The sequence below is a fragment of the Musa acuminata genome, chromosome BXJ2-4 (assembly GCF_036884655.1).
Source record: "Musa acuminata AAA Group cultivar baxijiao chromosome BXJ2-4, Cavendish_Baxijiao_AAA, whole genome shotgun sequence".
NCBI lineage: Eukaryota > Viridiplantae > Streptophyta > Magnoliopsida > Zingiberales > Musaceae > Musa > Musa acuminata.
The window spans coordinates 42,399,984-42,423,746 of record NC_088341.1 but is presented as its reverse complement, the minus strand read 5'-3'; the positions used below and the strand labels follow the sequence as shown (position 1 = coordinate 42,423,746).

The window sequence follows — 23,763 nt, the reverse complement described above, 5'->3', positions numbered from 1 at the left end:
GGAGAGAATCTCTGTGGCTATGATCAATTTATGTGGTGATAAAGAGTCGTACAATTGCTGCCTGATATCAAAGTATCAACCTCACATACTGTGGAGGCTGAGAAATATATGTATGATTCAAGTAGTAATCTCTTTCTCCCTCTTAAGTGAAAATTGTCATCTTTAATGTTTTCTGGTAAGTGTAATATTTTTTATAGACTCACATCACCTGAAACCTTTTATTTGGGATGTATAGCCTAATAAGATCTTCACATACAAATATACTAATCCTATCAGAAAAGGAGTCCATTTGTAGCTGAGCTGCATCAAACTGAAGAAGAATTAAGTACAAGAGTTTGCATCAGCATGTAATCATGCAATTTTGAGGCTGGAACATCAAACTCATTGCCACAAACAAGCAGCACTCACTGCTCACACTTCCTGGATCTCATCCAAACCGTAGTTGTTGGTGGAGACGCCGGCATAGTTGACTTTGTTGAATCGAACCACAACAGGGTAGCGAGTCTTGGGATCCTGGATGACAAATCCAGAGTGTTAGGAGCTGAAAGGAAGCAAGCTAAGCTGAGTTTTATGAAGAACAGGCATTGTACCTGGTCCACAGTCACCACTGATCCGACGCCATTGTACCAGTAGGATTCTCTACGGAGGATCTTCACCTGGAAGTCAAGTGGGGAAGCGCATGATCAATGACAGGAGCATTGCAATGCGTTGATCTACCACTACATATGGATCAGTACCTTTGCACCTCTCTTGGGACCGATCGGTGGCGGCGGAGGGGGCTTGGTGGCTTTTGCAGGACCCTCTCCTGCTGCTGGTGGAGCAGGTGGCGGCGCCGACGCCTCTCCAGCTCGGACCACCAGCTTCCTGCTTGGTTTGGAGAAGGTGAGCAAGCTGATACGTGAGGATGTGGTGGTGGTGGTGGTGGAGATGTTGGAGGTGAGCACGAAGCTTGAAGCAGCCGAGGCCAAGCTAGAGGCTGCCATGGTTCTCTTCAAATTACTACTACTCTTCTGCTCCCCCTCCCTTTCAAACTTTGAATGAACTATATGTGTTTGTGAGGTGTGTTAGGATGGATAGATGGGCAAGTGACAAGAAGAAGCTGATGGCCTTAAATCCAAGCAAAATTTTCTGCACCAAGAGATGTTGAGGATTTGCTTCCCTCCAGTGGGGTTGTGACATGTGCCACCCTATCTGATCCATGTGGATAACATCATCTACCCATAGCTTGGGGTTCAGTCAGTACACAATCCAACCCTGTATAATATCCTTCATGTGTTCCAATGAAATTGAATACTCTTGTAGAGATTGTTCCCTTATGCAGAGCTCAATGATGAAAGAGAATAGCATAATATTTGAATTTATTCCTTCCTTAATATACACTTTATGGCAGGAGATAAATGTAATTTTAATGTAGTTTGCTTTAATTTATTTTTCAGAAAAAAGAAAAAACAAAAACAAAAACAAATAACTTACATAGCTAATGGAGATTGTTTTTTAGGCTAAACAAATTGTGTAAAAAGCATAATAACATCATCAAAATTATGTATTTATAGCATATATATCTTTCCAAAACTTGAGAATTTGCATATAGACCTTATAGTTAATCTTCATCAGTTGATTATACAAATAAAATATACTTTGAAATAATTATGTTGATCAAAATTGTAAGAGAATCTTTAGAAATTTTCATATATATATATATATATATATATAATTTACATGAGTAAATATAATATTATCATAGATTGACAATATCCCCTAATAATCATATTATTTGTTCTAGCTAATTAGTATTAAGCAAACTTGGAGTTAGGTTTGGAGAGTCGACCTGGGCCACCATTTTGGGCCTGTGAATACAATATGCCCTAGTGCGAACCTCACGGAGAAGGGATTTCTACGACCGCTCGCGCCGCTCTTGGTGAAACGTTTGGTTGCCGGGCGCTGCCAATTCCTTCTCCTGACGATGTCTTCTTCTCAGGGTCGACGCGGTTCGCTCCTGGGGGCCGGCCGCTCCGGTGATGGCGTCCTGGCGAGGGTCTCGAGCTCCATCTCCAACTCCCCCGTCGTCTACCGCGGCCGGCGCGCCGCCTCCGACGCGGCCACCGTCGCGAAGAAGCTCCTCTGGAGCACCGGCCGCGCCGCGTGGATCGCCGGCACCACCTTCCTCGTCCTCGTTGTCCCCCTGATCATTGAAATGGACCGTGAGCAGCAGATGAACGAGCTCGAGATGCAGCAGGCCAGCCTCCTCGGCGGGTCCCCGCCATCCTCAGTGGTCGGCGCCGTCCCGTCCAAGTAGTAAGGTCAGCAGGTCTTTCTTCCGATCTAGGGGTTGGGAAAGAAATGGTTTTTGCGTCTTGGATCTTATTTTTATCGAGCTTATAGGGTTTTGCTAGGGTTTTGGTCTGGAACGCCACTTTTCTAACTAAAGACACTTTCTAGTGATCGAATTGTTTCTCATTTTTGGGATATTTGCGTATTAAATTGTGATCTTAACTATTGGTGGTCATTTACTTGACGAACTGTCACCTTTTCATTCATGTGATGATTACTTAGCTATCAAACAGTAGACTGGTTTTTGCTTAGAAAGAAAAATCTTTCTTCTTCAAAAAATTACATCTTGAGGCAATTTTTAATCCTATTAGTTTATTGGCTAACCTTTGTGTGCATTCGGACTTAGCATGCCATTGCCACTGAAAACTTTATAAGCAGGTATTTGCTTTAGCAGCAAATTGTATCTTCAAACTACTGGGATCTGTGAATATAGCAAGACATTTCCTTCGAGAATATGTACAAAATTATTAAGTCTGATGAGAATTTTGGAGCCATAAGAATGTGTACTATGCTCATGAAGAACCATCATGTACCACTTTTTGAAATGCATGTGGAGTATCTATGTCTTTTATCACTAAAGACTTGCTACAGATGCATTTTCTCTACAAAGTAATTACGTTCTTCAGTTCTTGATGCACCTAAGAGACCATAATCAAATATTGATCGAGTTTGTTCAACCACATCTGATTAGAGTCATTGGACATTTGTTGGCTTGATAAGTTGCACTTGGATGTTCTTCAAGTTGATGCTAACATGTTGTTTGGTTTTGTTACATTTCATGTTCTTGAATGTACCAAAAGGATCCTTTCATTGTCCAAATTAAGTTTCACAAAATCTAGATTGAGAGACCAAATCTGTGATATGATTGAGGCTACTGGTCTCAGCCAGATTAGACCAATGAGATCAGGAACATTCATGAATTTAAATCATAAAGGACAACCATCTAGAACAAAATTCCTAAAAATAATTAAAGAAAAGTAATTAAAAATAATTAAAGAAAAGTAATTAAAAATAATTAAAGAAAAGTAATAAAACTTATATATGCTAAAAGATTCTTTTGCCTTCATATTCCATAAGATATCTAATCTAAAAAATAATATAAAAGATGAAAACTGGACAAAAGAAATGACTTTGAGGTCATTCCTGAATCCTGTGGTATCTCACTTCTCTTAATGAGTTCCGTCAAGTGGTTAATCTTCCCTTCTCTTCCTACCTGTCTTCATACTCTTTCCTATCTGCCAGTAATGAATATCAAACTTGGTGGTAGTAATTTTCCTTTTTGCATTTAAGAAAACAATCGGTTGTTACTTCTTGCCACATCTTCCAGTTCTCTTCGTTTTTCTCTTTTTGAAGTTGACAGATTGACTGGAATCACCCATAATCAGCTGATATCTGCTAAGATTAACCGAGTCCAGCTGTCTAGTGAGCAAATGAGTCCAGAATGGCCTTGGACAATATGATCAAGATTGCCATACTGTTGCTCAATTTGGGAAGCCAATCTCTAGATATGTCAGGCACAAATTTGGGTTAAAAGGAAGTTAAAATCAAATTTAGCTTCTAATGCTTGTATAAAGCTATATAATAACAGTAGATGCTGGATTCACAGATGTATCAAAGAAAACTAAGAGACCACATAGTGCCAAGGAAAAATAGCATAAAAACATCTATAACAGAAAAATAGAAAGGTTTTAGAGGAGAGGAAGAGTAAAGAGCTGTCTGTATCTAAATATTGCCAGCTATAATTTCTCTTATAGAGACACCATACGACCTTAAACATATTAGCAACTTTTAAGAAAGAGGATAGATGGCTTGGAAAATTCGGTTGAGAGAGAGAGAGAGAGAGAGAGAGAGAGAGAGAGAGAGCTTGTGGTTCCACCCTTCTCTGCTATGTTTTGTGTATTTTTCTACATGGGACAAATAACCTGGTCAAGTAACTTACTTGCTAAGACCAATTTATTTCTTTATCGTCAGCTATTCATATGCCCTAACTCATGAAGATGATATTTTGATCTCAGCCATGTCGTCTAAAACACAATAAAACAATCAAACAAGCTTCAAAAAGATTGGCTGAAAAGGCCAACTAAATCAACTTGAAGGTTCTCAGACCAACTATGGAACAAACTCTGATGCTTAATCGCAGCCAGGGATGGTTTCTTGATGACCTGCACCATCATATCATATGATCTCTGACACTTTCATATGTGCATAGATGCATTCATTTATTCACATCCAAGTGATTTGATCCCATCAATGATGTATTAGTATGAGCCTGTTTTATTTCTAAATGTCCTTCAATGTTCACCATGTCTGGAACTGATACTGGGTGGGTTGGAAGTGCCTATTTGATGTCTGTATAAATGGATGGTTGGGTAAAACTCTAGGCTATTTGCTACTAGAAAAAATTTCATTGGTGGTTCTCAGGGAAACTAAAATAGGTGAGCAATGAGGGTTCTCTGGATCATATATTGTGAGATATGTAAGAGTCCAAATAAGAACCACACAAGTGGTTCAACTTGGATATGCAATTGAGCAAAAATGAGATATAGAAAGATATTGTGAGCAATGAGGGTTCTCAGGATCATATATTGTGAGATATAGTAAAGAGTCCAAATAAGAACCACACAACATGGATATGCAATCGAGCAAAAGTCCATTTCCAGCAGAACCATCTTATGCCAAGGGATACTCTCACAGGTGTTCTTTCGTACGCTTGTAGCACCACAAACATCTTTCAAGTTTCCAATATTGTATAAGAATACAGAATGGCAAGAATTCAATGGTACAGGATCATTTTATTCCTAGAAGAATACACAACTCCAGCAATCAGCAGCAGAATCCATCAGCTCTAAGAGCAGGAATTTTTGGAATGGGGAATCGACAAAGATGCTACACTGAACTATAAGAGATCTGTCTTGAGATAATTTACTTCATTTATGAAACTTACGAGACAAGAGAATCGCGAACTCGGTACCAATACATCTTCAGTCAGGATTTTATTTCCTTTTGCAATTCGATCGTAAGAAATCTGTGACATGATACATAACGATGACATCAAATAATAAAGACAATGTTGACATGAACACGAGAACACTTGCTCTACTTTTATACGGATAATGTGGACTAAAATAAAATATTTGGAAGTCTTCGTTAAGATATTAAAGGTCGGTAATATAATTATTGCACAAGTAATAAATCTTATATATGTCATTTGATGTAATATTTTTTTAATTTAAAAATAAAATATCCATTTCGATAGAATAACTAAATTCTCTATACTTTAAAATAGTATATTTGTTCTTACAAATCTTTATATTAACATTTATATACTCCATCAACCCAAAATTTATGATTAATCATGTTTAATTGTGGCTTTATTTTTGTATCTTAGATAGAGAAATTTCATATAATTAATTTATGATTTAGCATTTATTTTTTCATGATAATTGAATATTTTGACCCAAAAGATGCACTTGAAACTGTTATAAATGTTATGAACTCCGTTTTCTGATATGAGATGTGTTTTTATTCGAAATCGTTATATTGATATTATAACACCGTTATTTTACTTGAGATCTATTTTTATACGGCTTGCAGACGACCGATGCGCCCCCTCTCGGCCGCTGTTTCCAGGTGAACGCGAGGGGGGAGAATCGTCGGAGGGGAAACCATGGCGGAAACGGCAGCTAGCGGTGGTGACGAGGGAGGGGCGCCTCACCGGCTGGAGAGGAAGTGGACGTTCTGGTTCGACAACCAGACGAAGCCGAAGCAGGGCGCCGCCTGGGGCACCTCCCTCCGCAAGGCCTACACCTTCGACACCGTCGAGGAGTTCTGGTGGTACGGCACTGGTTTGCCCGCTGCGATCTATGTATTCTCGATTTGTTTTGGTTTTTGTGGATCTGCAGGTCCGATAACGTTTCTTCCTTTCCTTATAATCAATTCGCACGGAGGAGAGGAAGTCTGGCGTTGGTTTATGTGCTAATTGGGGTTTAGGTTTTGGTTCTTCCGCTTTTGAATGCTGATCTAAATATATTTATCTTGATTAATAGGATCTGCAGAAGCAACGCCGTTTTCATACCCAGAATCTTCTTACTCGATTGGTTCAGGTGTATGATTCTGTTGACTGATGCATGATCTGGTTTATGCGAATGATTCTAGTTTTCATGTGAGATAGGGTGAATAATCGGATGGTTGTATGAAATTCAATTAATGCCAAGATCTGTGAGTTTCCGTGTTGTGTGGTTCATTGAATTTGCTTAAAGAAGTGTTGATTGTTACATTAGGAAAAAAGATAGAGGTGTTGCTACTTTTAAGCTTTAGCCAATTCTGTCTTTACTTTTTTTGAGATTTATATTTCAGTTGCTAAGTGATTCCAAATACTTCAATTTCTCCACCCTTTGGAGTTTAACTTCATATTTTGCATTTACTGAAGGTCAATTGCTTATCATTGTGGTCCCAAAGGAGGTTTTTTTTTCTACTAAGTCTATAGAATGCAATGATATGATGTACATTGATATGCATGACTGATATGCCAGGATATCATTTGTCATGATAAATAGTAAATAGCTAGTTTTTGCTATTCGAAAGGAGAATGCACTTAATTAGTTCTTGATAAGAAGTACAGTAAAGTGTACAGTCATTGTGGTTCCAGTTCAGTATCATTTATCTTGGTCTGTCTTGGTTTCTTCCTTTAGTGTCCTCAAGGTGAAGCTATAATTGTGTTTCTTTGAGGATTCTTTTTGTGGTTTTTGACCTTTTACTGGTATTTGAAAAACTGCCCAAAAAATACTGTTTAGCGAGTAAATGACTGGTCTATAAAGCTTCTTAAGGGTGGAAAGACATATCTTAATAATCATATCCTTCTATAACTTGACTCATGATGCCTTGAAAAAGTGATCGGTTCACTGATGCTAGCATTTTCTTGTTCTTTTATTGTCTTATATTTGGCAAAGGTCTTCTCTAGTTTAGTTATTTGCTCACCCTCTTTCAAGATTCTATGTTTTAGGTGTTTCAGTGTTTTGGATAACATATGCTTGTCTCTTGATTTTGTAGCTTGCATGATCAGATATTTCGTCCCAGTAAATTGCCTGCAAATGCTGACTTTCACTGCTTCAAAGCTGGAATAGAACCCAAGTGGGAAGATCCTGAATGTGCAAATGGAGGCAAGTGGTCTGTTACATGTAACAGGAAGTCAACTCTTGACACCATGTGGCTAGAAACGGTGAGGCCTGTTATATTTCTATTTACCACATTTTGCTTTCTTTATGTAGTTTATGTGTATAATGAACTATTCATATTAAATCCTGTATTAGTTGTGTAGTTTTTGCAGTCTACAGTTTTAAATTATGCTTATATCTATATGAACCAATTTTTTGACACAAAAATAACTTCATTTTGCAGTTGATGGCTTTGATTGGAGAACAATTTGATGACGCTGAGGAAATCTGTGGTGTTGTTGTTAGTGTGCGCCCAAGGCAGGACAAGCTTGCGTTGTGGACTAAGGCGGCTAGCAATGAAGCTGTTCAGGTTCTTCTGCTTGCTTGATCGGCTTTAAATGGATTCAATTAAGAAAAATCATATCATGGATTTACAATTTATGCAAGACATGAAAGAGTATATATGTGATCTAGATTTTTGTTTCTTGAAGGAAGCATGGTGTTGCATTTTAAGTCACAGGCTATAGAGGGCTTTGGGTCCAAATACTTCAGATGTTTTTTGTGATGGATAACCTCATATGATAACACATGTAACAAACAGGAGGATGCATGTATACCGCAACTTTTATGTTATTGTCGTACCTTTTGATTGGTAGGTTTTGGATTCAGTTCAGGTTCTCTTTATCAAAATGATTGACAAAAGGATTTTCACTGGATAATATTTTATGTGACAAGTAAACAATTTTTTTTTCAATTGTAGGAAAAGGGAAAAAAAGCAATTTATATTTCCTGTTTCATGTGTTTCGTAGTTGGAGTCTAGACACAAACTTCCCTTTTTCTTTCGTTTTTAAAGAAATATGTTGAATATTTTGATTAGAAGAGACAAAAAGAAAAAAAAGAAAGATGTTCCCATGATCAATAGGCATTCTAGACAGATCAAAATGTCAGATGACTTTTATCTTATTCGAGACCATATCTAAGCCAAAAAGAACATTAAACATGACCTTTTGGCTGGACCAGGTCACTGGCCTGATTTGTTTCCCTCATTCTGTGGTTCAACAACTTACGTGGTTTCTATAGAAGTTTTACAAGTATTCATAATATGTGTGATATCATGTGGGTCCCTAGAACTACTTTTGCTAAGTTTAGTTATCTGGGCTTCATCACCTTTAAGAACAGTATTAGCCTATTCCATGCTTGCTAGTTTCCTTAAATGCATGCTTACTAGGTAGGGCATTAACTTTATGTGTCCTGTGCACTCCAACATGCTTGGTGCTTTTAAATAGAAAGTTACCAGTATTAGTTCTGTTTATAAACCAAATAATACCCCTCTCACTAATAAAGTTAAAGGACCATCAATGTTTTGCAAACTGGTAGGCACTACATGAGTTACGTAGATGCCATTCATTGTGTATATATTGAGCGCTCATTTTAGGCAGCTGCCAGGTGACTAAGGCTATTTGGTACAATGTAAGGAAATTAAACAGAAACTTGGGGATGTTTTGTATTCCTAACTAGGGAACCAGTTTGATGACTGGTGTGCCTCACGATTGACTCAGGAAATACAGATGCTTGTGCTAATTAACTTAGGTTTTGTTGGCTTGGATTTTATGATCTGGTTAGGAAGCTGAAAGACTTTTGAATTTTAGTTTAGGAAAAAGGGAAGATGAAGAATATGATTCAAAAACTGTTCTTGAATGTTGTTGGGAGAGGGAAAAACAGCAATCATTTCTCCTTTTTTTTTCTCTTAGTAGGCAAGCCTTTTCAGCTTTGGTTTTGTTATGGAGCTGCATTTTTGCTTATAAAATTACTCTTCAAATTTATTGTGCAGATGAGCATTGGGAGGAAATGGAAGGAAATCATGGACTTCAATGATAAAATTGTATACAGCTTCCATGTATGTCATCCATGGAACTCAAAACCATGCATCATAATATTGTTATACATAATCACATTAGATGGCTATGCAACATCAAAATTGATTTATTGTTCTTTTTCTCGATTGATGCTGTTCATACTTCATATCCTGTCTCTTCATGCATTATGTTCTTGTTTATTGCAGGATGATTCCAGAAGAGAAAAATCAAGCAGAGGTGGTCGATACTCAATATAGTATCTGACCATTCCATTTGACTCGTTGATCGTCAGCAGCGTGTAGTCTGTGCCAACACCAACCTTATGCCTAGTTCCTGAGCAACTTTGTCAATCTAAAGATCTTTCTCGGTGCCAAGAAAAGACCACATTGTCTGAGATGTTAAATAAATTGCTATCAGGAAGTATTTATAGTGTGCTATATATCTTATCCATAAAGACTGGACTGTTTAATGTCCTCTGTTCTATTGCCATGGTTCAATCTCAAAGTCCAATGTGCGTTTCTGTTTGTTTTTGTCGAGGGATTTCAGAGTTAGGAATAGGATATGCATCCATGAGCTTCACCTTCCAAACTGCGCAGATGCTTGAAATCTTAATTAAGAGATTCAAGGTGAGTTAGATGCCCAGTGGTGGAATGCAGGGAGTTCAGCAGCATTTTGAACAAAGGTACGAGGCCTTCTTAATCTGAGTTCGTGCTTACAAACACATGTTGAGCATTGATGTTAGTTAATTACGTGGCATGTTATGATGTGTAAATAGAAGCAAGTTTTGTGGCTTGTTTTGCTCACTCCGAATTATGGTCTTCATGTAGAACCACTGTCTAATTACTGTGACCACTTAGATTAACCAGTTTGAAATGATTAAGTGCTTATGATAGTTAACCCAATCATATTGATGTTGTTAAATTTAAAATTGATTTGATTTGGTTCGAATTGATTAACTGAATAAAGAAGGATTTCCTTTAAATAAAACTGTCTATAATCTTCAAAATCAAATTATTGATGAATCAGTATGACGGATTGAAGTTTGATTTCGATCCCATTTTTAATCAAATTAATGAAAAAATATTTCTAATTAAAAATTAACTATGAGGAGCATCATTTGCTAAAATCCAACAGTAAATGACTTATTTAGATTATATATATCGAAATATTTAGATATTTCGCATGTGCCAATATTTGTTAACAACCCAATAAAATCAAGTAACTATAGTTAATCATAAATATCATTAATTTATCCAAAAAATAAGTTCTTGAATATTGAAATGCACTTTCCTAACATTCTTGAGGGTTGTGTTAAGTGAACTTGACTTATAATATTATTATTCTAGTAGTCAAATGGTGGTGACTAAATACAGTATATATATATATATATATATATATATATATATACACACACGGTTGAATTTGAGCTTTGTAGGGTAAATTTAGAGGAATAAATATGTAAATTAAAAGTAACTTTGGAGGTTATATGTAATTTGGCCTTTACCAAAAACCTTTTTAAATATGGGCCAAATGAAATGGGCTTGGCGTGGGCCGCAACTGCTTTTAGCACGGAAATGCCTTTTCCGCATTTTAAACACAGTCTGTACCCGAGTGCAGCTAGACGTGGGTCCCATAAGGCTCTTCCAGTAAAACTTCAGGAAACCGACACTGGTAGGAAAAGTATGGGCACATAAACATTATTACTCTTTTCCGGAGACGCATCCCCTCTTGGGTTCTCGCTCGCGGTTTAGAGAGAGAGAGAGAGAGAGAGGGAGAGAGATGGCAGCCGCTTCGGCTTCTCTCACCTCCAGCTGCACCCGCCCGTCCATCCGCCTCTCCTCGCCGTCTCCAAGACCTCTCAGGGAGAGCCTTCGGGTGTGGAATCGCGAAACCCTCTACATATCTCATCCAAGGAGAGGAGTACGGTGCAGCAGCAGCAGCAACAACAACAGGACACCTTATCCTGGATCAGGTGAACCATCGGAACCTCCCACTTGGTTCGTCCTAGGTCACGTTTGGTTAGAAATTTTATTTCGATATGGGCTTTTTTGAGGGATTGGGATTTTGGAGAAGAACTGAATGGATGTCTTAACAGCAATACACTGTAGTGATGCGGTGTATCAAATCCCAGAATCTTCTCATGCTGAACATCTCACTTGTGGACGTCAATGGTCACGGATGGTATATTTAATGGCTGAAACTTAATTTTGTGACATCAACTTGATAGAATAGAATTAAACTTTTAATAAGTAACTATGAGAAATCATCTTCCCATAATTCTTCAAGTAACTATGAGTTATTTTTCCAACATGGTAGCAGAGCAATTTCTCAATGTTAAAAGGACAGGGGAGAATCTTTTACCCTTGAGGGAGAAAGCTAAAACTTTTGGATTGTGGCAGTGACAAACATCAAGATCAAATGATGCTAAGTGATATGTACGATTCAAACTCTCCATTTGGATCAGCCCTCAGTGTGTAAGATTGTTTGTTCGAAATACTATTTATTTGACAATTAATTTCCACAAGTGTAAATCTAGCACAAACTGAATGGTTTCATTTCTTAGTTGACAGGTAAGAGTTATGAAGCATCTTCAGTTTCATCTAGTTGTTGAATTTGCAAAGAGGAAAAAGTGATGTTGGTAGTTTGTAAAGAAATTTTGAGATCTCTAACATTTGGATTGTCTGATTTTGTTGTGCAACCTACTTTCAAGAGATAACATCAGAAGGAATCACAATTATGATAACTAAAGCTTGAATGAGGCAAAAGTACATAGGACAGGACTTTTATTATAACAATAGGTTTCATAAATATGAAAAAGAAAGCAAAGCATTTGCTTGCTAACCGTAGAAGATCTGCATAGCTGGATATGTTATTGCCTTCCTATTGTGCCATTATATTTCCTATTGGCGGTAATAATGCATTGGAAGTCAAAAATATTATAAAGTTGTAATTCTCATGTGTATTATCTCAGTGTTAGCAAATGGTACGGCTCTATCACAATGTTTCATCTGATAACAAGCTTTTTCTGTCTCATAGATAAAAATGATAGCAGAATTGTCCTGGATGCATTTTTCTTGGGCAAAGCTTTTGCAGAAGCATTAAATGAAAGAATAGAATCTACCGTGGGAGAAATCCTTAGTGTGGTCGGTCAATGGCAAGCTGAGCAACAAAAACAAGTCCAAGATTTTCAGGTCAGTTCATGAATTTTTACTTTTAGGCTTTTTGATAGAATTTTGCTGCTGCTTTGATTCTATTATGCCTCCATGAATGCTTGTCTTGATATGATTTTGTGAACGATGAAATTGTTAGGAAATTTCAAAATACAGATACCAAGATGTATATTTTTGTGTTTAAAAAAGTTGTCACCATATCCAAGAAATAATGATCAACATCATTTGGATTACGGGGTCATCCCAAGTTCAGCTTCACAAAATCATGCAAGGAACATGAACCTTTTTGGAGTTTTAAAAGGTCTTATATGCTTACTTCTCCATTTAGATTTTTTAGTATTGCCGAAATGGTCTACATGTACTGTACCACAGTTGTATGATGGATTTTCTGCAATTTCCCGTCTGGTATAATCTCATCAAGTTCATCATCCCAAGTGGAATACAAAAGCTTGTGCTTCTATAGGGTATTTTGGGCCACAGATGATTCCTTGTTTGAGTGAGCAACTTGTGTGATATTTCTAATGATTGAGTTTGAAAACTTCACATGCTTCACAGAGCACCGAGTTACTTTGATGTCTTGCCAGTATGGATTGTTCTACTGAAACAAACCATGGTCTAGGAGCAATAGTATTACAAACATATGCTAATTAACACAACAAAAAATCAAGATTTCTGGCAGAGAACATTTTCTGATAATTCACAGCTGCAAAAGAAATTTTGGCAAACTAGTCTTTTTGAATCCTTTTCTCCTCCCCTCGGGCAGCTATTTAAGTGTCCGAGTGTTGTGTGGTTCTAATGGAAGAGAAAAAATGGTCATCCTTGGAGGCTGTCCTTCCCTGATTACCATATTTACTCAAACATGTGTGCTTGTTCTTAGTGCTCTGTTGATCATTACAAAACTTTGAATTCCTGATAATGCTGTCGTTTATTTCTTAGCAAAATATACTCAGAATTTCAAGCTCCCGCCCGAATTTGCTGCGACACTTAATCTGTATCATCAACATGATATTTGATAAGAATGATTGATGCAGGAAGAAGTAATTGTGAGAGCCAAGAAAGCCAAGGAGAGAGCTGCACTGGAGGTCATGACGGAAACAGGTGTCCTCTCAAAGCCTTCGAATGCACCTTTGGATAACTCGACTACTGCTTCACCAAATCCTGATCCTAAAACAGAAGATCCTCTACAGGAGATGTTGAAGGATTAACTTGATCTTTCCAGCGATAAATAATAAATGAGCATTGTAAGACGGGTTCTTTGCCCAAGTGCCAAGTAGCTTGGAAGTATACTTCTCAGTAGTATGGTTATGGAAGCATCTCTGCAGATTTATGTAAGGGCATACAGTCTTCAGCAAATTAATCTTAATTACGAGAAAGTTGCTGTCAGGCCTCCTGTGATGTCTGTGGGTTAGAGCAGAAACCAGTGTTCCTCTTACAAGGCGAGGATCTATTTGATTTTGCAAAGGAAGATCTTTGAGAAACGTCGACATGTTTACCTGCTGGAGGATTTGCATAGTAGAAGAATTTGAAGGGTTTGCTTGCAAATGCACACAAAAATTCCTTTTCCAAAGACGCTGTCAAAAGAAACTGTGTCCGACATATAGATCAACGATTTTAATAACGAATTGGCATTCGTATACCACAGTTTGATTGAAGCTTGATGATTAGTTTGGCCTAATGTTTAAATGATGCTCAAGATTTGAACTCAAGATTTTATAGGCGTGTTGATTACTAATTTTTCAGTACAAAATGAAGGGTATTATAAATAAATTCATTTATCTTTAGTTTTATTAACGAAAATATAAAAATAAATGATAAAAAAGTAAATTTAACATTTTTATTGTGGTGAACGATGTCGGTGGTGGCAGTGGCAGATGACAACGTCGTTGGTGTCGATGCCAATGTAGTCGTTGCCCTCTGCCTCCTATCCCCTGTTGTTACCCAACATATCGCCTCCTCTTATGTTATCGTCGCTAGCTAGAGCTCTCAAGGAGCACAAGAGGAAGAGGAGATGGACAAGACGAAAGCAACCATAGGGGCTTTGGCCGTGAGAAGAGAAGGTACCATGTTCGGACTATAATTGGAGGGGTAAGCACAAGAAGAGAAGGTACCATGTTCGGACTATAATTGGAGGGGTAAGCACAAGAAGAGGAGGCAAAGGGCAATCGCTATATCGACATCGACGCTAACGACGCTAACCGCTATAAAGATATAAATATAACATTTTAAAATATTAAGATCAAAATACTAAACATAATTAACTACATAAAATAATTTATAATCAATCTTTTGTTTATACTCGAGAAAACAATATTTACTGAACTATTATCTCAAGAAATAATGTAGACAACATGTTTTATAAAGAAAAATCTGATACAGATATCATATGCATACCGAATAATGAGGCTCGCTTCAAGTAACTACTGACAAAATCCCACAGGTGGAGTCATGGCTGACAAATAAACACCAATTGAAGTATTCATGGATAACAGATCAGATCAGATGGTCGCGGGAGGGAGTATAAACTAAGAGGTTGTGTCAGCACGATTTCAACCTCACAAAAACTTGGCGAGAGAGTGAAGCACTCGCAGCGGTAGAGGCCGGTCAGCAACCATACAACTTCATGTATCAAACTCAACTCCACTAGTGGGAGGTTCATGCATCAAACTCAACTCCACTCATGGGAACCTCTTTGTTGATCTTGTCATCCTCCCCATTGCTTTCATCCTCGCCTGCTGTCATCATATCCGGAGGCAGATCTTTCATGTGATAATCCACTGTGAAATCATAATCAGCATCCATTTCATTTGTTTTGTTCAATTTGTGGGCCTTTCTCCTCTTTTTCTCCGCTCTCCGTTTGCGTGGGTCAAGTATGCCTTCGGCGGCATATAACTTGTCATTTTGACTGCTGCCTGAGTTGGTTTTCATTTCTACAGTGTCTTTCCCATCGTAAGCCATGGGTTGATCCTCATCTGTGGTGACTGCATTCTGTTGTTTGCCATCCTGAAATGAATCTCTAGGTAAAAAGATACTTCCAAATAACCTTGTCGCCATAATTAAGCAATAAAATGAAACTTTAAAGCAAAGTGACAGAAGCCCCAGGAACATTAATAATGTAATTAAAAAGTTTGCTGATCAACTATACAGTAAGAGTACTTTGCAATATACAAAAGTGTGCAAGTGTAAAAGACCCAACTTTGTCACCTTTAGAAAGATAAGTTGGAAAAAATTGATACAAGTCATCAACTTTAAGTTGTACTAAGAAGAGATGGACAATAGCAAAAGTAGGTCTTATGCCTTATTGTTATTTGTAATCATAGATCTTATGCCAAAGAGAGAAGGCGGTCTATATTTTTTGTTTGCTAATAAAAATATGATATAAAGACAAACCAACATATTGGAAGTTGCCTGTTCTATCCAAAGCATGCTAATAAAGAGATCCATCGCCTAAAAGAGCAGAACCGACCATCTAACTTGAACTAATATTCTGGAATTCTACATTAGGTTTCGGCAGACTTGGAGAATTAATAACTACCTCTTTCCTTCAACTTCGTTCGCTCGTTTGTAAAGCATAATTCCTAACAAATGCTCACGATACAAAAGTATCCTTGCCATATAATTTAGTGTAGTGCAGCATATAATGTAGCTAAAATTATCAAGTCAAACTAACATGAAAGCAACAGCACTGGAAAGAGACAACAAAAGGAAAGAAATATTAGGATGTAATCTATAGTAAACAATATTAGATAATTAATTTACCTCCTCTAACATTTGTGCATCAAAGTTAACTGGGGAATGAGGAGGAACTTCAATATGATGAAAATCTTCAACTGATTTTAAAGAACCAATAAGTGAAGATTCAGTCTTGTAAACTTCATCAACATCAAAATCTTTCCCAAATTGTGGAACAACTGTTGAATCTAAATTGTCCTCATGGTCTCTGGTAGGAGGCAACGTGTAGTATGGTATTTTACCTAAAAGCGTTACAGAACATTAATCCCATAGGAATTACAACTAATGTTCAACTAACAGAAAACATGAAAAGAATACCCTCATTCCAGTCATGCAGCACAATCCTTGCAGCAGCTTCAATGTCCACTATTCCACCCTTTTTCAGTTTACCCCTAATAGTTGCTACCTTCTGAAGGAAGTCATCAACTGAATTAAAGCTTGGCAACTTGTACAGAGACATCAATTTTTCGGCTGGGCAAAGCTTGAAAATCTCATTTACTACAAAATTTCACAGCCAAGGGAGCTTAAAGTTGATAATGATAAGAACATGAAACTAATAACTCGTGAAAAAAAGGAAGCTGCAGTAATAGATTAAAGTATATGACAACGTTTTAAATCTCTGATAAATACAGATTTCAATAATCCACCAGACTGGTACAGTATGGGTATATTGGGCAGTATACCAACTTGTACCACCCAGGATCAGCTGAAAATATTAAAAAACTATACACCAACCAGCACCAGACCATATGGTCCGATACCAGTCCTTGCTTGGACCAATAGTTAAAATCATGGTACATGCTTCGTCAAACAAAAAATAAATGTCACTGTAACATCCTAATTTTCCTTTGTTTCCTGACAATTTCAGGCAAAAGTTCTCAAATAGAACAAGATAATGGTTAGATGATCATAAACAAAAGGTCCAAGTATATTATAAAAGGTAAAAGTTTTGTTCCGTTGTAACTTTTACAGAAAAGTTCAATGTATATGTTATATACATGCTCCAAAATAAGATACATTTTATCTTTTTTCCAATCTCCATAAAAAACTAGTCATGCAAAAACCAACAGATCTTCTGGTGAGAATTGCATCAATCAACTGCAATCTAAAATATAAACCTTTGGCATAATTACCTGGACTGACTGGGTCATCTAATTTTTCAATCCTTTTACAGTTGCGAAGGACTATAGATGCATCATCCTCACCAGACTTGAGCATTACAACACCAGGGCAATCTAGCAGCTTCACATTTTTATCTAACTGAATTTCTTGCATTGACCTGGTTAGCCCCGGAGTGGCACCAACATTAACAGCATGTGATCTCTTCAAGCTATTTATCAAACTGCTCTTACCAACATTAGGAAGCCCCACAATACCCACAGTAATTGATAACTTAAGCTGCCCAAAAATAAAATATAGATGTAGTTAGAAACTTAGAATTATAAACAAGTAACAATTTTTGTTCTACCTAAACAAGTAACAAGTAACAAGTAACAATTATAAACAAGTAACAAGTAACAAGTAACAATTATAAACAAGTAACAATTTTTGTTCTACCCAAAAATAAAATACCAACAATTTTTGTTCTACCTAAACAAGTAACAAGTAACAAATTAGAATATGATAATGTTTCTCAATAATGATGCATCCGCGATGCACTTCAAAAGAAACTAAATTGATCTCTATAAAAAAGTTCAACCTGACCATACTTTATTTTGCATAACTTGATGAATATATTGAATAAAATTGGAAATGAAATAAAATATGCAAATGCTATCCAGTTTAAAGGTCAGGCCTCAATCAACCAACTCCAAAGAAAACAACATAAAACAGGACTCTCATAGCAACTGCCAGAGATCCTTGTACAAGAGATAAGAGGGTTGGATATATCATCATTTATCTATGAGTTTTAAGACACTTTCTAAGATGTGATCATGGGCCTACAAATCATCAGTTGTTGATAACTCTAACATAACAAACAAGTATGGCATCAATCACAAATGAAGTTTGGTACAAGTTGTCATGGACAGATGCATGTCACGAATGGAATTAACTACATTGCCACTTAGTGCCTTGCTGATTAAATCAACAAAAAAGTTCTAATTTAAACATGTAAATAGGATTCTCCTAGGAAAGCTCGGTATTACATGGTTAACCGGCATAGCAAAATCCAAAATATAGAAAAACTCAGTCAACAGATTCATTTTCTTCTTAAAGCTGCAAGAAATGCAGCCAATTTCATTTGTTTGGTTCAAAATAAAGTTGTTACACCATGATTCTTGAGCAAGTAATGAAGAAACTTAAGAAATACAAAAATCTAATTCTCTAACCTCATGGCTTCTGGAATAATTCTTCAACAGCTTTAAGAGAGTATCAGCTCCAAGGCAATCACTTGTTTGCAAAACATTGCTTGGCTTTGCAACCTTTGATAATTTTGATGATTTCCACCCCAAATTTGATCTTTGTTCTTGTGTGCTACATTTAAAAGCTACAGCAGGTAACTCTTCTCTAAGATATGTGAGCCATTTCTCCACTGCCTCTCGAGGAACAAGGTCTATGGCATGCAACAAGAGGAAGAAAAACAAGAAAAAAGATAAATTGAAACTAAAGGGAACGAAAATTGATGAGTTTTCATAGTTTTATTATGATCAACGATAAGTTGGAAGAATTCTCTTCTGCTTACATCACAAGAAGCAAGTATTAACCTCAGATCAGTTTCACCTCAACAAAGAACATTAAAATAAGAACATAAAACAAGAAAGCAAACAGAAAATACCTATCTTGTTCAAAAGCAAGACAATACGCTTATTTGGATCTGACTTTAACACCATATTTTCCAAGTCAACGGAACGAGTACCAAGGGGATCACGTGCATCAAGAACCTCCAATATTATATCCGATGCTTCTACAACTTTCTTCAATTCCTTGTAGAAGGCTCTTTCAGAATGATCTGGAGAAATTTGGCAATCAGACATTTCCATCTGAATGGTCGCCACATATGTATAGTTAAAAAGTAGGCAGTTTACCATGGCTCTTAGCAACAGCTGAAAATTCATCTGTGGTAATCCTATTTGCAAAATCATGCTCTTTTGCAGAAGCTAGTGAAGCCAGATCTGCCATATCAGAATCCTCAGCTAAACCCATTTTCCTCTTCTTAGCCTGTCAGGCACACAACTCAATACATTCAGCTAGTAAATGAGAATCCAAAGAGGCATAAACGTTGGAATAAATGCAATTCAATATGAGTTGTATGTAAGTAAATCAACTATTTACCGGCCAAAAAATGTAGAAAGGGTGGTCAGTTCCAATTCATAAGATGTCAAGATAGTTACTATAACAAGCAGATACCATATTTATAAGATGTTAAGGTACAACACATATATCAAACATATGCAGGCATGCTCAAATATTGAAATGTAGCATGTTTCACTTCCTAGGTCACAGAAGAAATTATTCTATGTTCCATAAAATAATTGCTTCTTAGTAAGAAAATACTCATCTCGATGCCTCTATGTTCAAGAAAAAATAACAAGTTTCCTGTACTGTTTGCAGGTCCACCTGTACATGAAGTTTTCACATACCAATTTACGTGGATGACCTTTGCTAAATAAAGAATCTTACCCATAAGAGTCCCAATTAAATGACAAAGTACTTGGCATTTCAGCAATATACATTTTGTTTCTGAATATTCTATGAATGGACCTCTTCAGTCACTTGTTTATTTTTTGTGAGCCAAGGTAGCTTTTTTAAAAAAATAATTAATATTTATCTTTAATTGAATACATCTACTGTTTCCACCACTTATACCAAAATGCTAGTCAAGCAATGGATAAGAAGTAAGCACCAAAAGGCTCGTATGAATCATATTTATTATGAGCATCCGTGTGCACACACGTTCCCATGTGCTCGGATACAAATAAATATGTGATATATGTAATACCTATGTCACAATTTCACCATGTTCACATGTTAAAATATTGAAAGCACCTAAATAGAATAGTATGTGTTTTTCACTTGTGCAAGTCAGAACCTTTGAGATCATGTGAGCCTCAATGTGTTTCTTATTTCCTTTGGCAGTTTTGAGTCTTTCTTATTTGTGAATAAGGTGACACATAGTTTCATACAGAATAACCAAATCCCTTCACAGTGGCATATTGCTTGTTCAAAATGGCCTGTCTAGTTACCTTTTTGTTAATGGTTTTTATATTGCATGGCCTCCGAATTAAACCCCTGAGGAAAATACTTGCACACTCAGCCAAAACAGTGTCAAACTAATCAATTCGTTTGAATCTATATTATCAGCCTATAAAATTCAGAATTATAAAGATTCTAGCCTACAGTCCCAAGAACAGAAGTGTTGAAAGAAATGCAACAGACGCAATAAAACAACCCATTCTTAATACCACAGCAAGAATCTAAGAGTTAAGACAAGATTACCCTTTCTTTTCTAGCAGCCTTTTTCTGCTCCAACTCCTCCAGTGCACGTGCCCTACGAGCCTCGAGTGACTTTAGCTCTTGTTCCTTGAAAGGCCAGTCATTTGGAATCCCAGGATCCTTCTCCACCTTCTTTTTCTTGTTTAATCCGAGTTTTTTTGCTTCCTTCGCCTTCTTCCTGTGGTGTTCCTTCACCTTCCTTATTATCTTGTACTTCTTCTTAAGAGATACCCTCTTACTCTTGCTCTCTACAAAAAGAAACCAATATCAATGGAGAAAATCCAACATAATGCATCATAGTTGATAAGTGTCAAGAACTGCACTTACTTTTACTCTTCTTCACCATGTTTGCTGCTCGAAAAACTTAGCCTGTAAGATAGAGGAAACTAAATCAATCAATTGCTTACTTTTGCTGGTCGCTCAACTAATTTTGTCATATAAATAATTTCCACTACGCAATGCCAAATTAACCACACATATATATTAAGGACAAACGGGCAGATGCATGAAGTAAATGCAGAAAAAGGAGCACATCGAATTATGACTTATATCTCACAACGAAGTGGTGCGCTAGAAAATTCAGGAATCATCGATCACCTACTGGTCACGGATGAACCAAAGATACGGGATTTAATGTGTAGTTCCCATCAAAGATGAACTAGCAAGATCTACATCATACGGGAAACAAAAGTAAAATAGACGGGGAAAGGGTCGATCACCAAGGAAAAGGAACGAAACGCACCTTGATTCGTGTGCGGCGAAGAGGAAACTAGAAGGAGAAGCGGCCGAACCCCAGGCTGCCTCCACCTCACAAGGCGTCCGACGGAAAGAGGACCGAGGCGTTGCCAGGGTTAGGGTTTAATAGAATGCGCAGCGCTTCTCGGCACGACTTAAGGTACGGCACCTCCGAACCATAATTGTCGCGTCGGAACCCGTTATTTTGGTTCGAGCTCGAATTGACGGTCGAGTCCTAATTCGATCGAATTGACATCCCCAATTTCTTATTGATTTTGAACCCTAGTAAATGATCGAGTTGGGCTCGATATGTAATCGAAGACATTTGAATCGAACTTAATTACAAACATATTAATACAATATGAATTTTATTTTCAACGCCACATTTTTTATGAACAAATTTATTATATTTAGATGTAATACAATCGGGTTGTAGCAAATAATAATAATAATAATAATAATAAGATTTAGATTAATGTTTTCTTTAAGAGCATGTGGTCTTGATTACCATTTTTCTCCATAGTGATTGCTTTTAGCCAATTTTCCTACCACAAAGTCTTCTTTCTCCATCATTTTTCAATCTCTTTATAGTTTGATAAACCCATTTTCCTATCAGGATCAGATTCTTCTCTTTTGCTCGTCTTTTAACTCTCTCTATGCTATTTGAATTTGTAGAGCACCAGACTTCACTTTCTTATCATTCATACCTCGATTTGGTACCAAAGCAGTGCATGCATCACTCTTCACTTCTTTGATTCTGCTATTCTGCTACTTAAATCAGTAGTTCTGTTCCGGTAAACTGCTATTGATGAGCACAATTGTTCTTTATTCTGTATTTTTCTTCATAGATACTAAAATTTGTTGGCTGGTCTTTAGCTTGAGAAAACACTGTATGTGACAAGGAATTTGGCAACACATATGACTTCAACACAACAAAGTCGGACCGGAGTGGCTGAGCTTTTCAGGACTCTTCATTTGTTGCGGGCTTACACTAATGGGTACTGTTCTCTAAAGCTCAACGGGACTGGCCATACTGCTAATGTTAGACTTGGAAGCCAGTTGGAGAGAAGGGTATGACCATGACAAATGTTTTGATCGGATGATCAGTGATCCCAAAGCTTAGGAGGATGTGCACAGTTGTAGCTGCAGGTCGATAGAGTTCATATCCGTCTTTGGGCCTTCAATAACTCACAAGTGTTGAAGCATAGATAGCTACAGCAAAGAGAAGATCTTGCGCAGCCTAGAAGACACTAGCAGAAAAGCCTAAAGGCAGGCGGCCATTTAATAGACGAAGCGCGTTAGCAGCAGCAGCGATGCAGTCATTCTTTTGGTGTATAATCCACACAGAAGCAGCAGACAGCAGCAGGCAGCTGCTGTATGGGAATACATGAGATGTTTGTAACCTCTAAATCGGCAGACTGTAGCAACAGCAGAAGCAGCCTCAGCTCTCTCTCTCTCTCTCTCTCACTCATTGTCCTGTCCTATGAAGAAAGACAGACAGAAAGCGACCCAACAATGGAAGCCCCAACGGTTTTGATCAGGGCAGCAGGGAAAAGATATGAGTTGGAAGCTCCTCGGAGTTTAGTTTCATGTCTCTTTTCTTCCCAGTGAACAGGAATCTATTTAGCACTTCATTTGTCTTGTGCATGCGGCTCGAATGATGGATGTACACATTGCAGCAAGCGAAGAAGTGCAGCAAATTCACACAGATGGAGCTGTATATATGCACACCTTACAAGTCAAAGGCCGAGAAGGTTGCTTCTTAAAGATAAAGGAAGCTTACAAGGGTTTTAGACCTTCTTGTCGGCATGAAGGCCAATGTCAGAATGCAGGAGGAGAGCGGAGGAAGAAAGGAGGGACACACTACACGGTGAAAGCAACCAAACAGAAGTAGCGAAGGCCATTTTTCTGTTGTATTTAATGCGCATAATATCTCACGATACTGTTGCTATTCCATTGATATGCTCGATACAAGGAAGGAGGCTGATGAGGAGCAGAGTGCAAGTGTGATATTTAGAGGGAGGTCCCCCGTGAGACAGCCTTTCTTAAAGCTGCTTCATGCTTGTGCTGTGATAGCTGAGCTAGTAATAACACCCCACACTTCACATGATCATAATGAATTGGTGGCCCGGCCGGGCTCCCTCCATGGGAGAGGCTGGGGTGGTTCCAAGTGGCACCACCCTCGTGGTGGATACGAACATAATGCTTTGCATTGATGTGGATAACTCATCTCTCTCTAGGTATAGTACATGAATTCACATTCCCAAGCTGCATATGGCTCAGGACTCGTCGCTATCGTTACCAGTGGCTTCCAATTTGCTGCTTTAAGAGTCTGAACATATTCCCACTGTTCTA

At 37.6% G+C, this 23,763-nt stretch overlaps 5 protein-coding genes across 5 annotated transcripts; 3 read left to right on the top strand and 2 right to left on the bottom strand.

The window, feature by feature from the left end:
- Positions 1-204: 204 nt before the first annotated feature.
- Positions 205-1,088, bottom strand: LOC103982765 (photosystem I reaction center subunit IV B, chloroplastic-like). Its single transcript, XM_009399779.3, has 3 exons — positions 738-1,088; positions 591-656; positions 205-513 (listed from the first exon to the last, which is right to left on the bottom strand). The coding sequence occupies exons 1-3, from the start codon at positions 981-983 to the stop codon at positions 412-414; spliced, it is 414 nt and encodes a 137-aa protein (XP_009398054.2). The 5' UTR covers positions 984-1,088; the 3' UTR covers positions 205-411.
- A 756-nt stretch (positions 1,089-1,844) lies between these two features.
- On the top strand, positions 1,845-2,515 carry LOC103982766 (mitochondrial import receptor subunit TOM9-2-like). The gene has a single exon (XM_009399780.3). The coding sequence runs from the start codon at positions 1,964-1,966 to the stop codon at positions 2,294-2,296; it is 333 nt and encodes a 110-aa protein (XP_009398055.2). The 5' UTR covers positions 1,845-1,963; the 3' UTR covers positions 2,297-2,515.
- A 3,415-nt stretch (positions 2,516-5,930) lies between these two features.
- Positions 5,931-9,870, top strand: LOC135611002 (eukaryotic translation initiation factor-like). Its single transcript, XM_065106193.1, has 5 exons — positions 5,931-6,165; positions 7,381-7,549; positions 7,729-7,854; positions 9,316-9,381; positions 9,547-9,870. The coding sequence occupies exons 1-5, from the start codon at positions 5,999-6,001 to the stop codon at positions 9,595-9,597; spliced, it is 579 nt and encodes a 192-aa protein (XP_064962265.1). The 5' UTR covers positions 5,931-5,998; the 3' UTR covers positions 9,598-9,870.
- Positions 9,871-11,040: 1,170 nt separating this feature from the next.
- On the top strand, positions 11,041-13,893 carry LOC135611001 (uncharacterized protein At4g13200, chloroplastic-like). Its single transcript, XM_065106192.1, has 3 exons — positions 11,041-11,312; positions 12,377-12,531; positions 13,542-13,893. Exons 1-3 carry the CDS (start codon positions 11,120-11,122, stop codon positions 13,713-13,715), a joined length of 522 nt encoding a protein of 173 aa, XP_064962264.1. The 5' UTR covers positions 11,041-11,119; the 3' UTR covers positions 13,716-13,893.
- Positions 13,894-14,845: 952 nt separating this feature from the next.
- LOC135611000 (guanine nucleotide-binding protein-like NSN1) lies at positions 14,846-21,532 on the bottom strand. The gene is made up of 10 exons (XM_065106191.1): positions 21,416-21,532; positions 21,001-21,042; positions 20,677-20,921; positions 19,266-19,398; positions 19,016-19,189; positions 18,570-18,793; positions 17,373-17,637; positions 16,558-16,737; positions 16,267-16,481; positions 14,846-15,510 (listed from the first exon to the last, which is right to left on the bottom strand). Exons 2-10 carry the CDS (start codon positions 21,017-21,019, stop codon positions 15,163-15,165), a joined length of 1,803 nt encoding a protein of 600 aa, XP_064962263.1. The 5' UTR covers positions 21,020-21,042; positions 21,416-21,532; the 3' UTR covers positions 14,846-15,162.
- Between the last annotated feature and the right edge of the window lie 2,231 nt (positions 21,533-23,763).

What these genes read in the sequence shown, in the direction of transcription:
- LOC103982765 (XM_009399779.3), bottom strand. Translation starts at nt 983, where the DNA reads ATGGCAGCCTCTAGCTTGGCCTCGGCTGCTTCAAGCTTCGTGCTCACC. An exon ending in GTCCCAAGAGAGGTGCAAAG is followed by an intron (nt 657 to 737) that starts GTACTGATCCAT and finishes CTTGACTTCCAG; the next exon opens with GTGAAGATCCTCCGTAGAGA. An exon ending in CAGTGGTGACTGTGGACCAG is followed by an intron (nt 514 to 590) that starts GTACAATGCCTG and finishes TTTGTCATCCAG; the next exon opens with GATCCCAAGACTCGCTACCC.
- LOC135611001 (XM_065106192.1), top strand. Translation starts at nt 11,120, where the DNA reads ATGGCAGCCGCTTCGGCTTCTCTCACCTCCAGCTGCACCCGCCCGTCC. An exon ending in GACACCTTATCCTGGATCAG is followed by an intron (nt 11,313 to 12,376) that starts GTGAACCATCGG and finishes TCTGTCTCATAG; the next exon opens with ATAAAAATGATAGCAGAATT. An exon ending in AACAAGTCCAAGATTTTCAG is followed by an intron (nt 12,532 to 13,541) that starts GTCAGTTCATGA and finishes TGATTGATGCAG; the next exon opens with GAAGAAGTAATTGTGAGAGC.
- LOC135611000 (XM_065106191.1), bottom strand. An exon ending in ATTATTCCAGAAGCCATGAG is followed by an intron (nt 17,638 to 18,569) that starts GTTAGAGAATTA and finishes ATTTTTGGGCAG; the next exon opens with CTTAAGTTATCAATTACTGT. An exon ending in AGATGACCCAGTCAGTCCAG is followed by an intron (nt 16,738 to 17,372) that starts GTAATTATGCCA and finishes GAAATTTTGTAG; the next exon opens with TAAATGAGATTTTCAAGCTT.
- LOC103982766 (XM_009399780.3), top strand. Translation starts at nt 1,964, where the DNA reads ATGTCTTCTTCTCAGGGTCGACGCGGTTCGCTCCTGGGGGCCGGCCGC.
- LOC135611002 (XM_065106193.1), top strand. Translation starts at nt 5,999, where the DNA reads ATGGCGGAAACGGCAGCTAGCGGTGGTGACGAGGGAGGGGCGCCTCAC. An exon ending in ACACCATGTGGCTAGAAACG is followed by an intron (nt 7,550 to 7,728) that starts GTGAGGCCTGTT and finishes TTCATTTTGCAG; the next exon opens with TTGATGGCTTTGATTGGAGA. An exon ending in CTAGCAATGAAGCTGTTCAG is followed by an intron (nt 7,855 to 9,315) that starts GTTCTTCTGCTT and finishes TTTATTGTGCAG; the next exon opens with ATGAGCATTGGGAGGAAATG.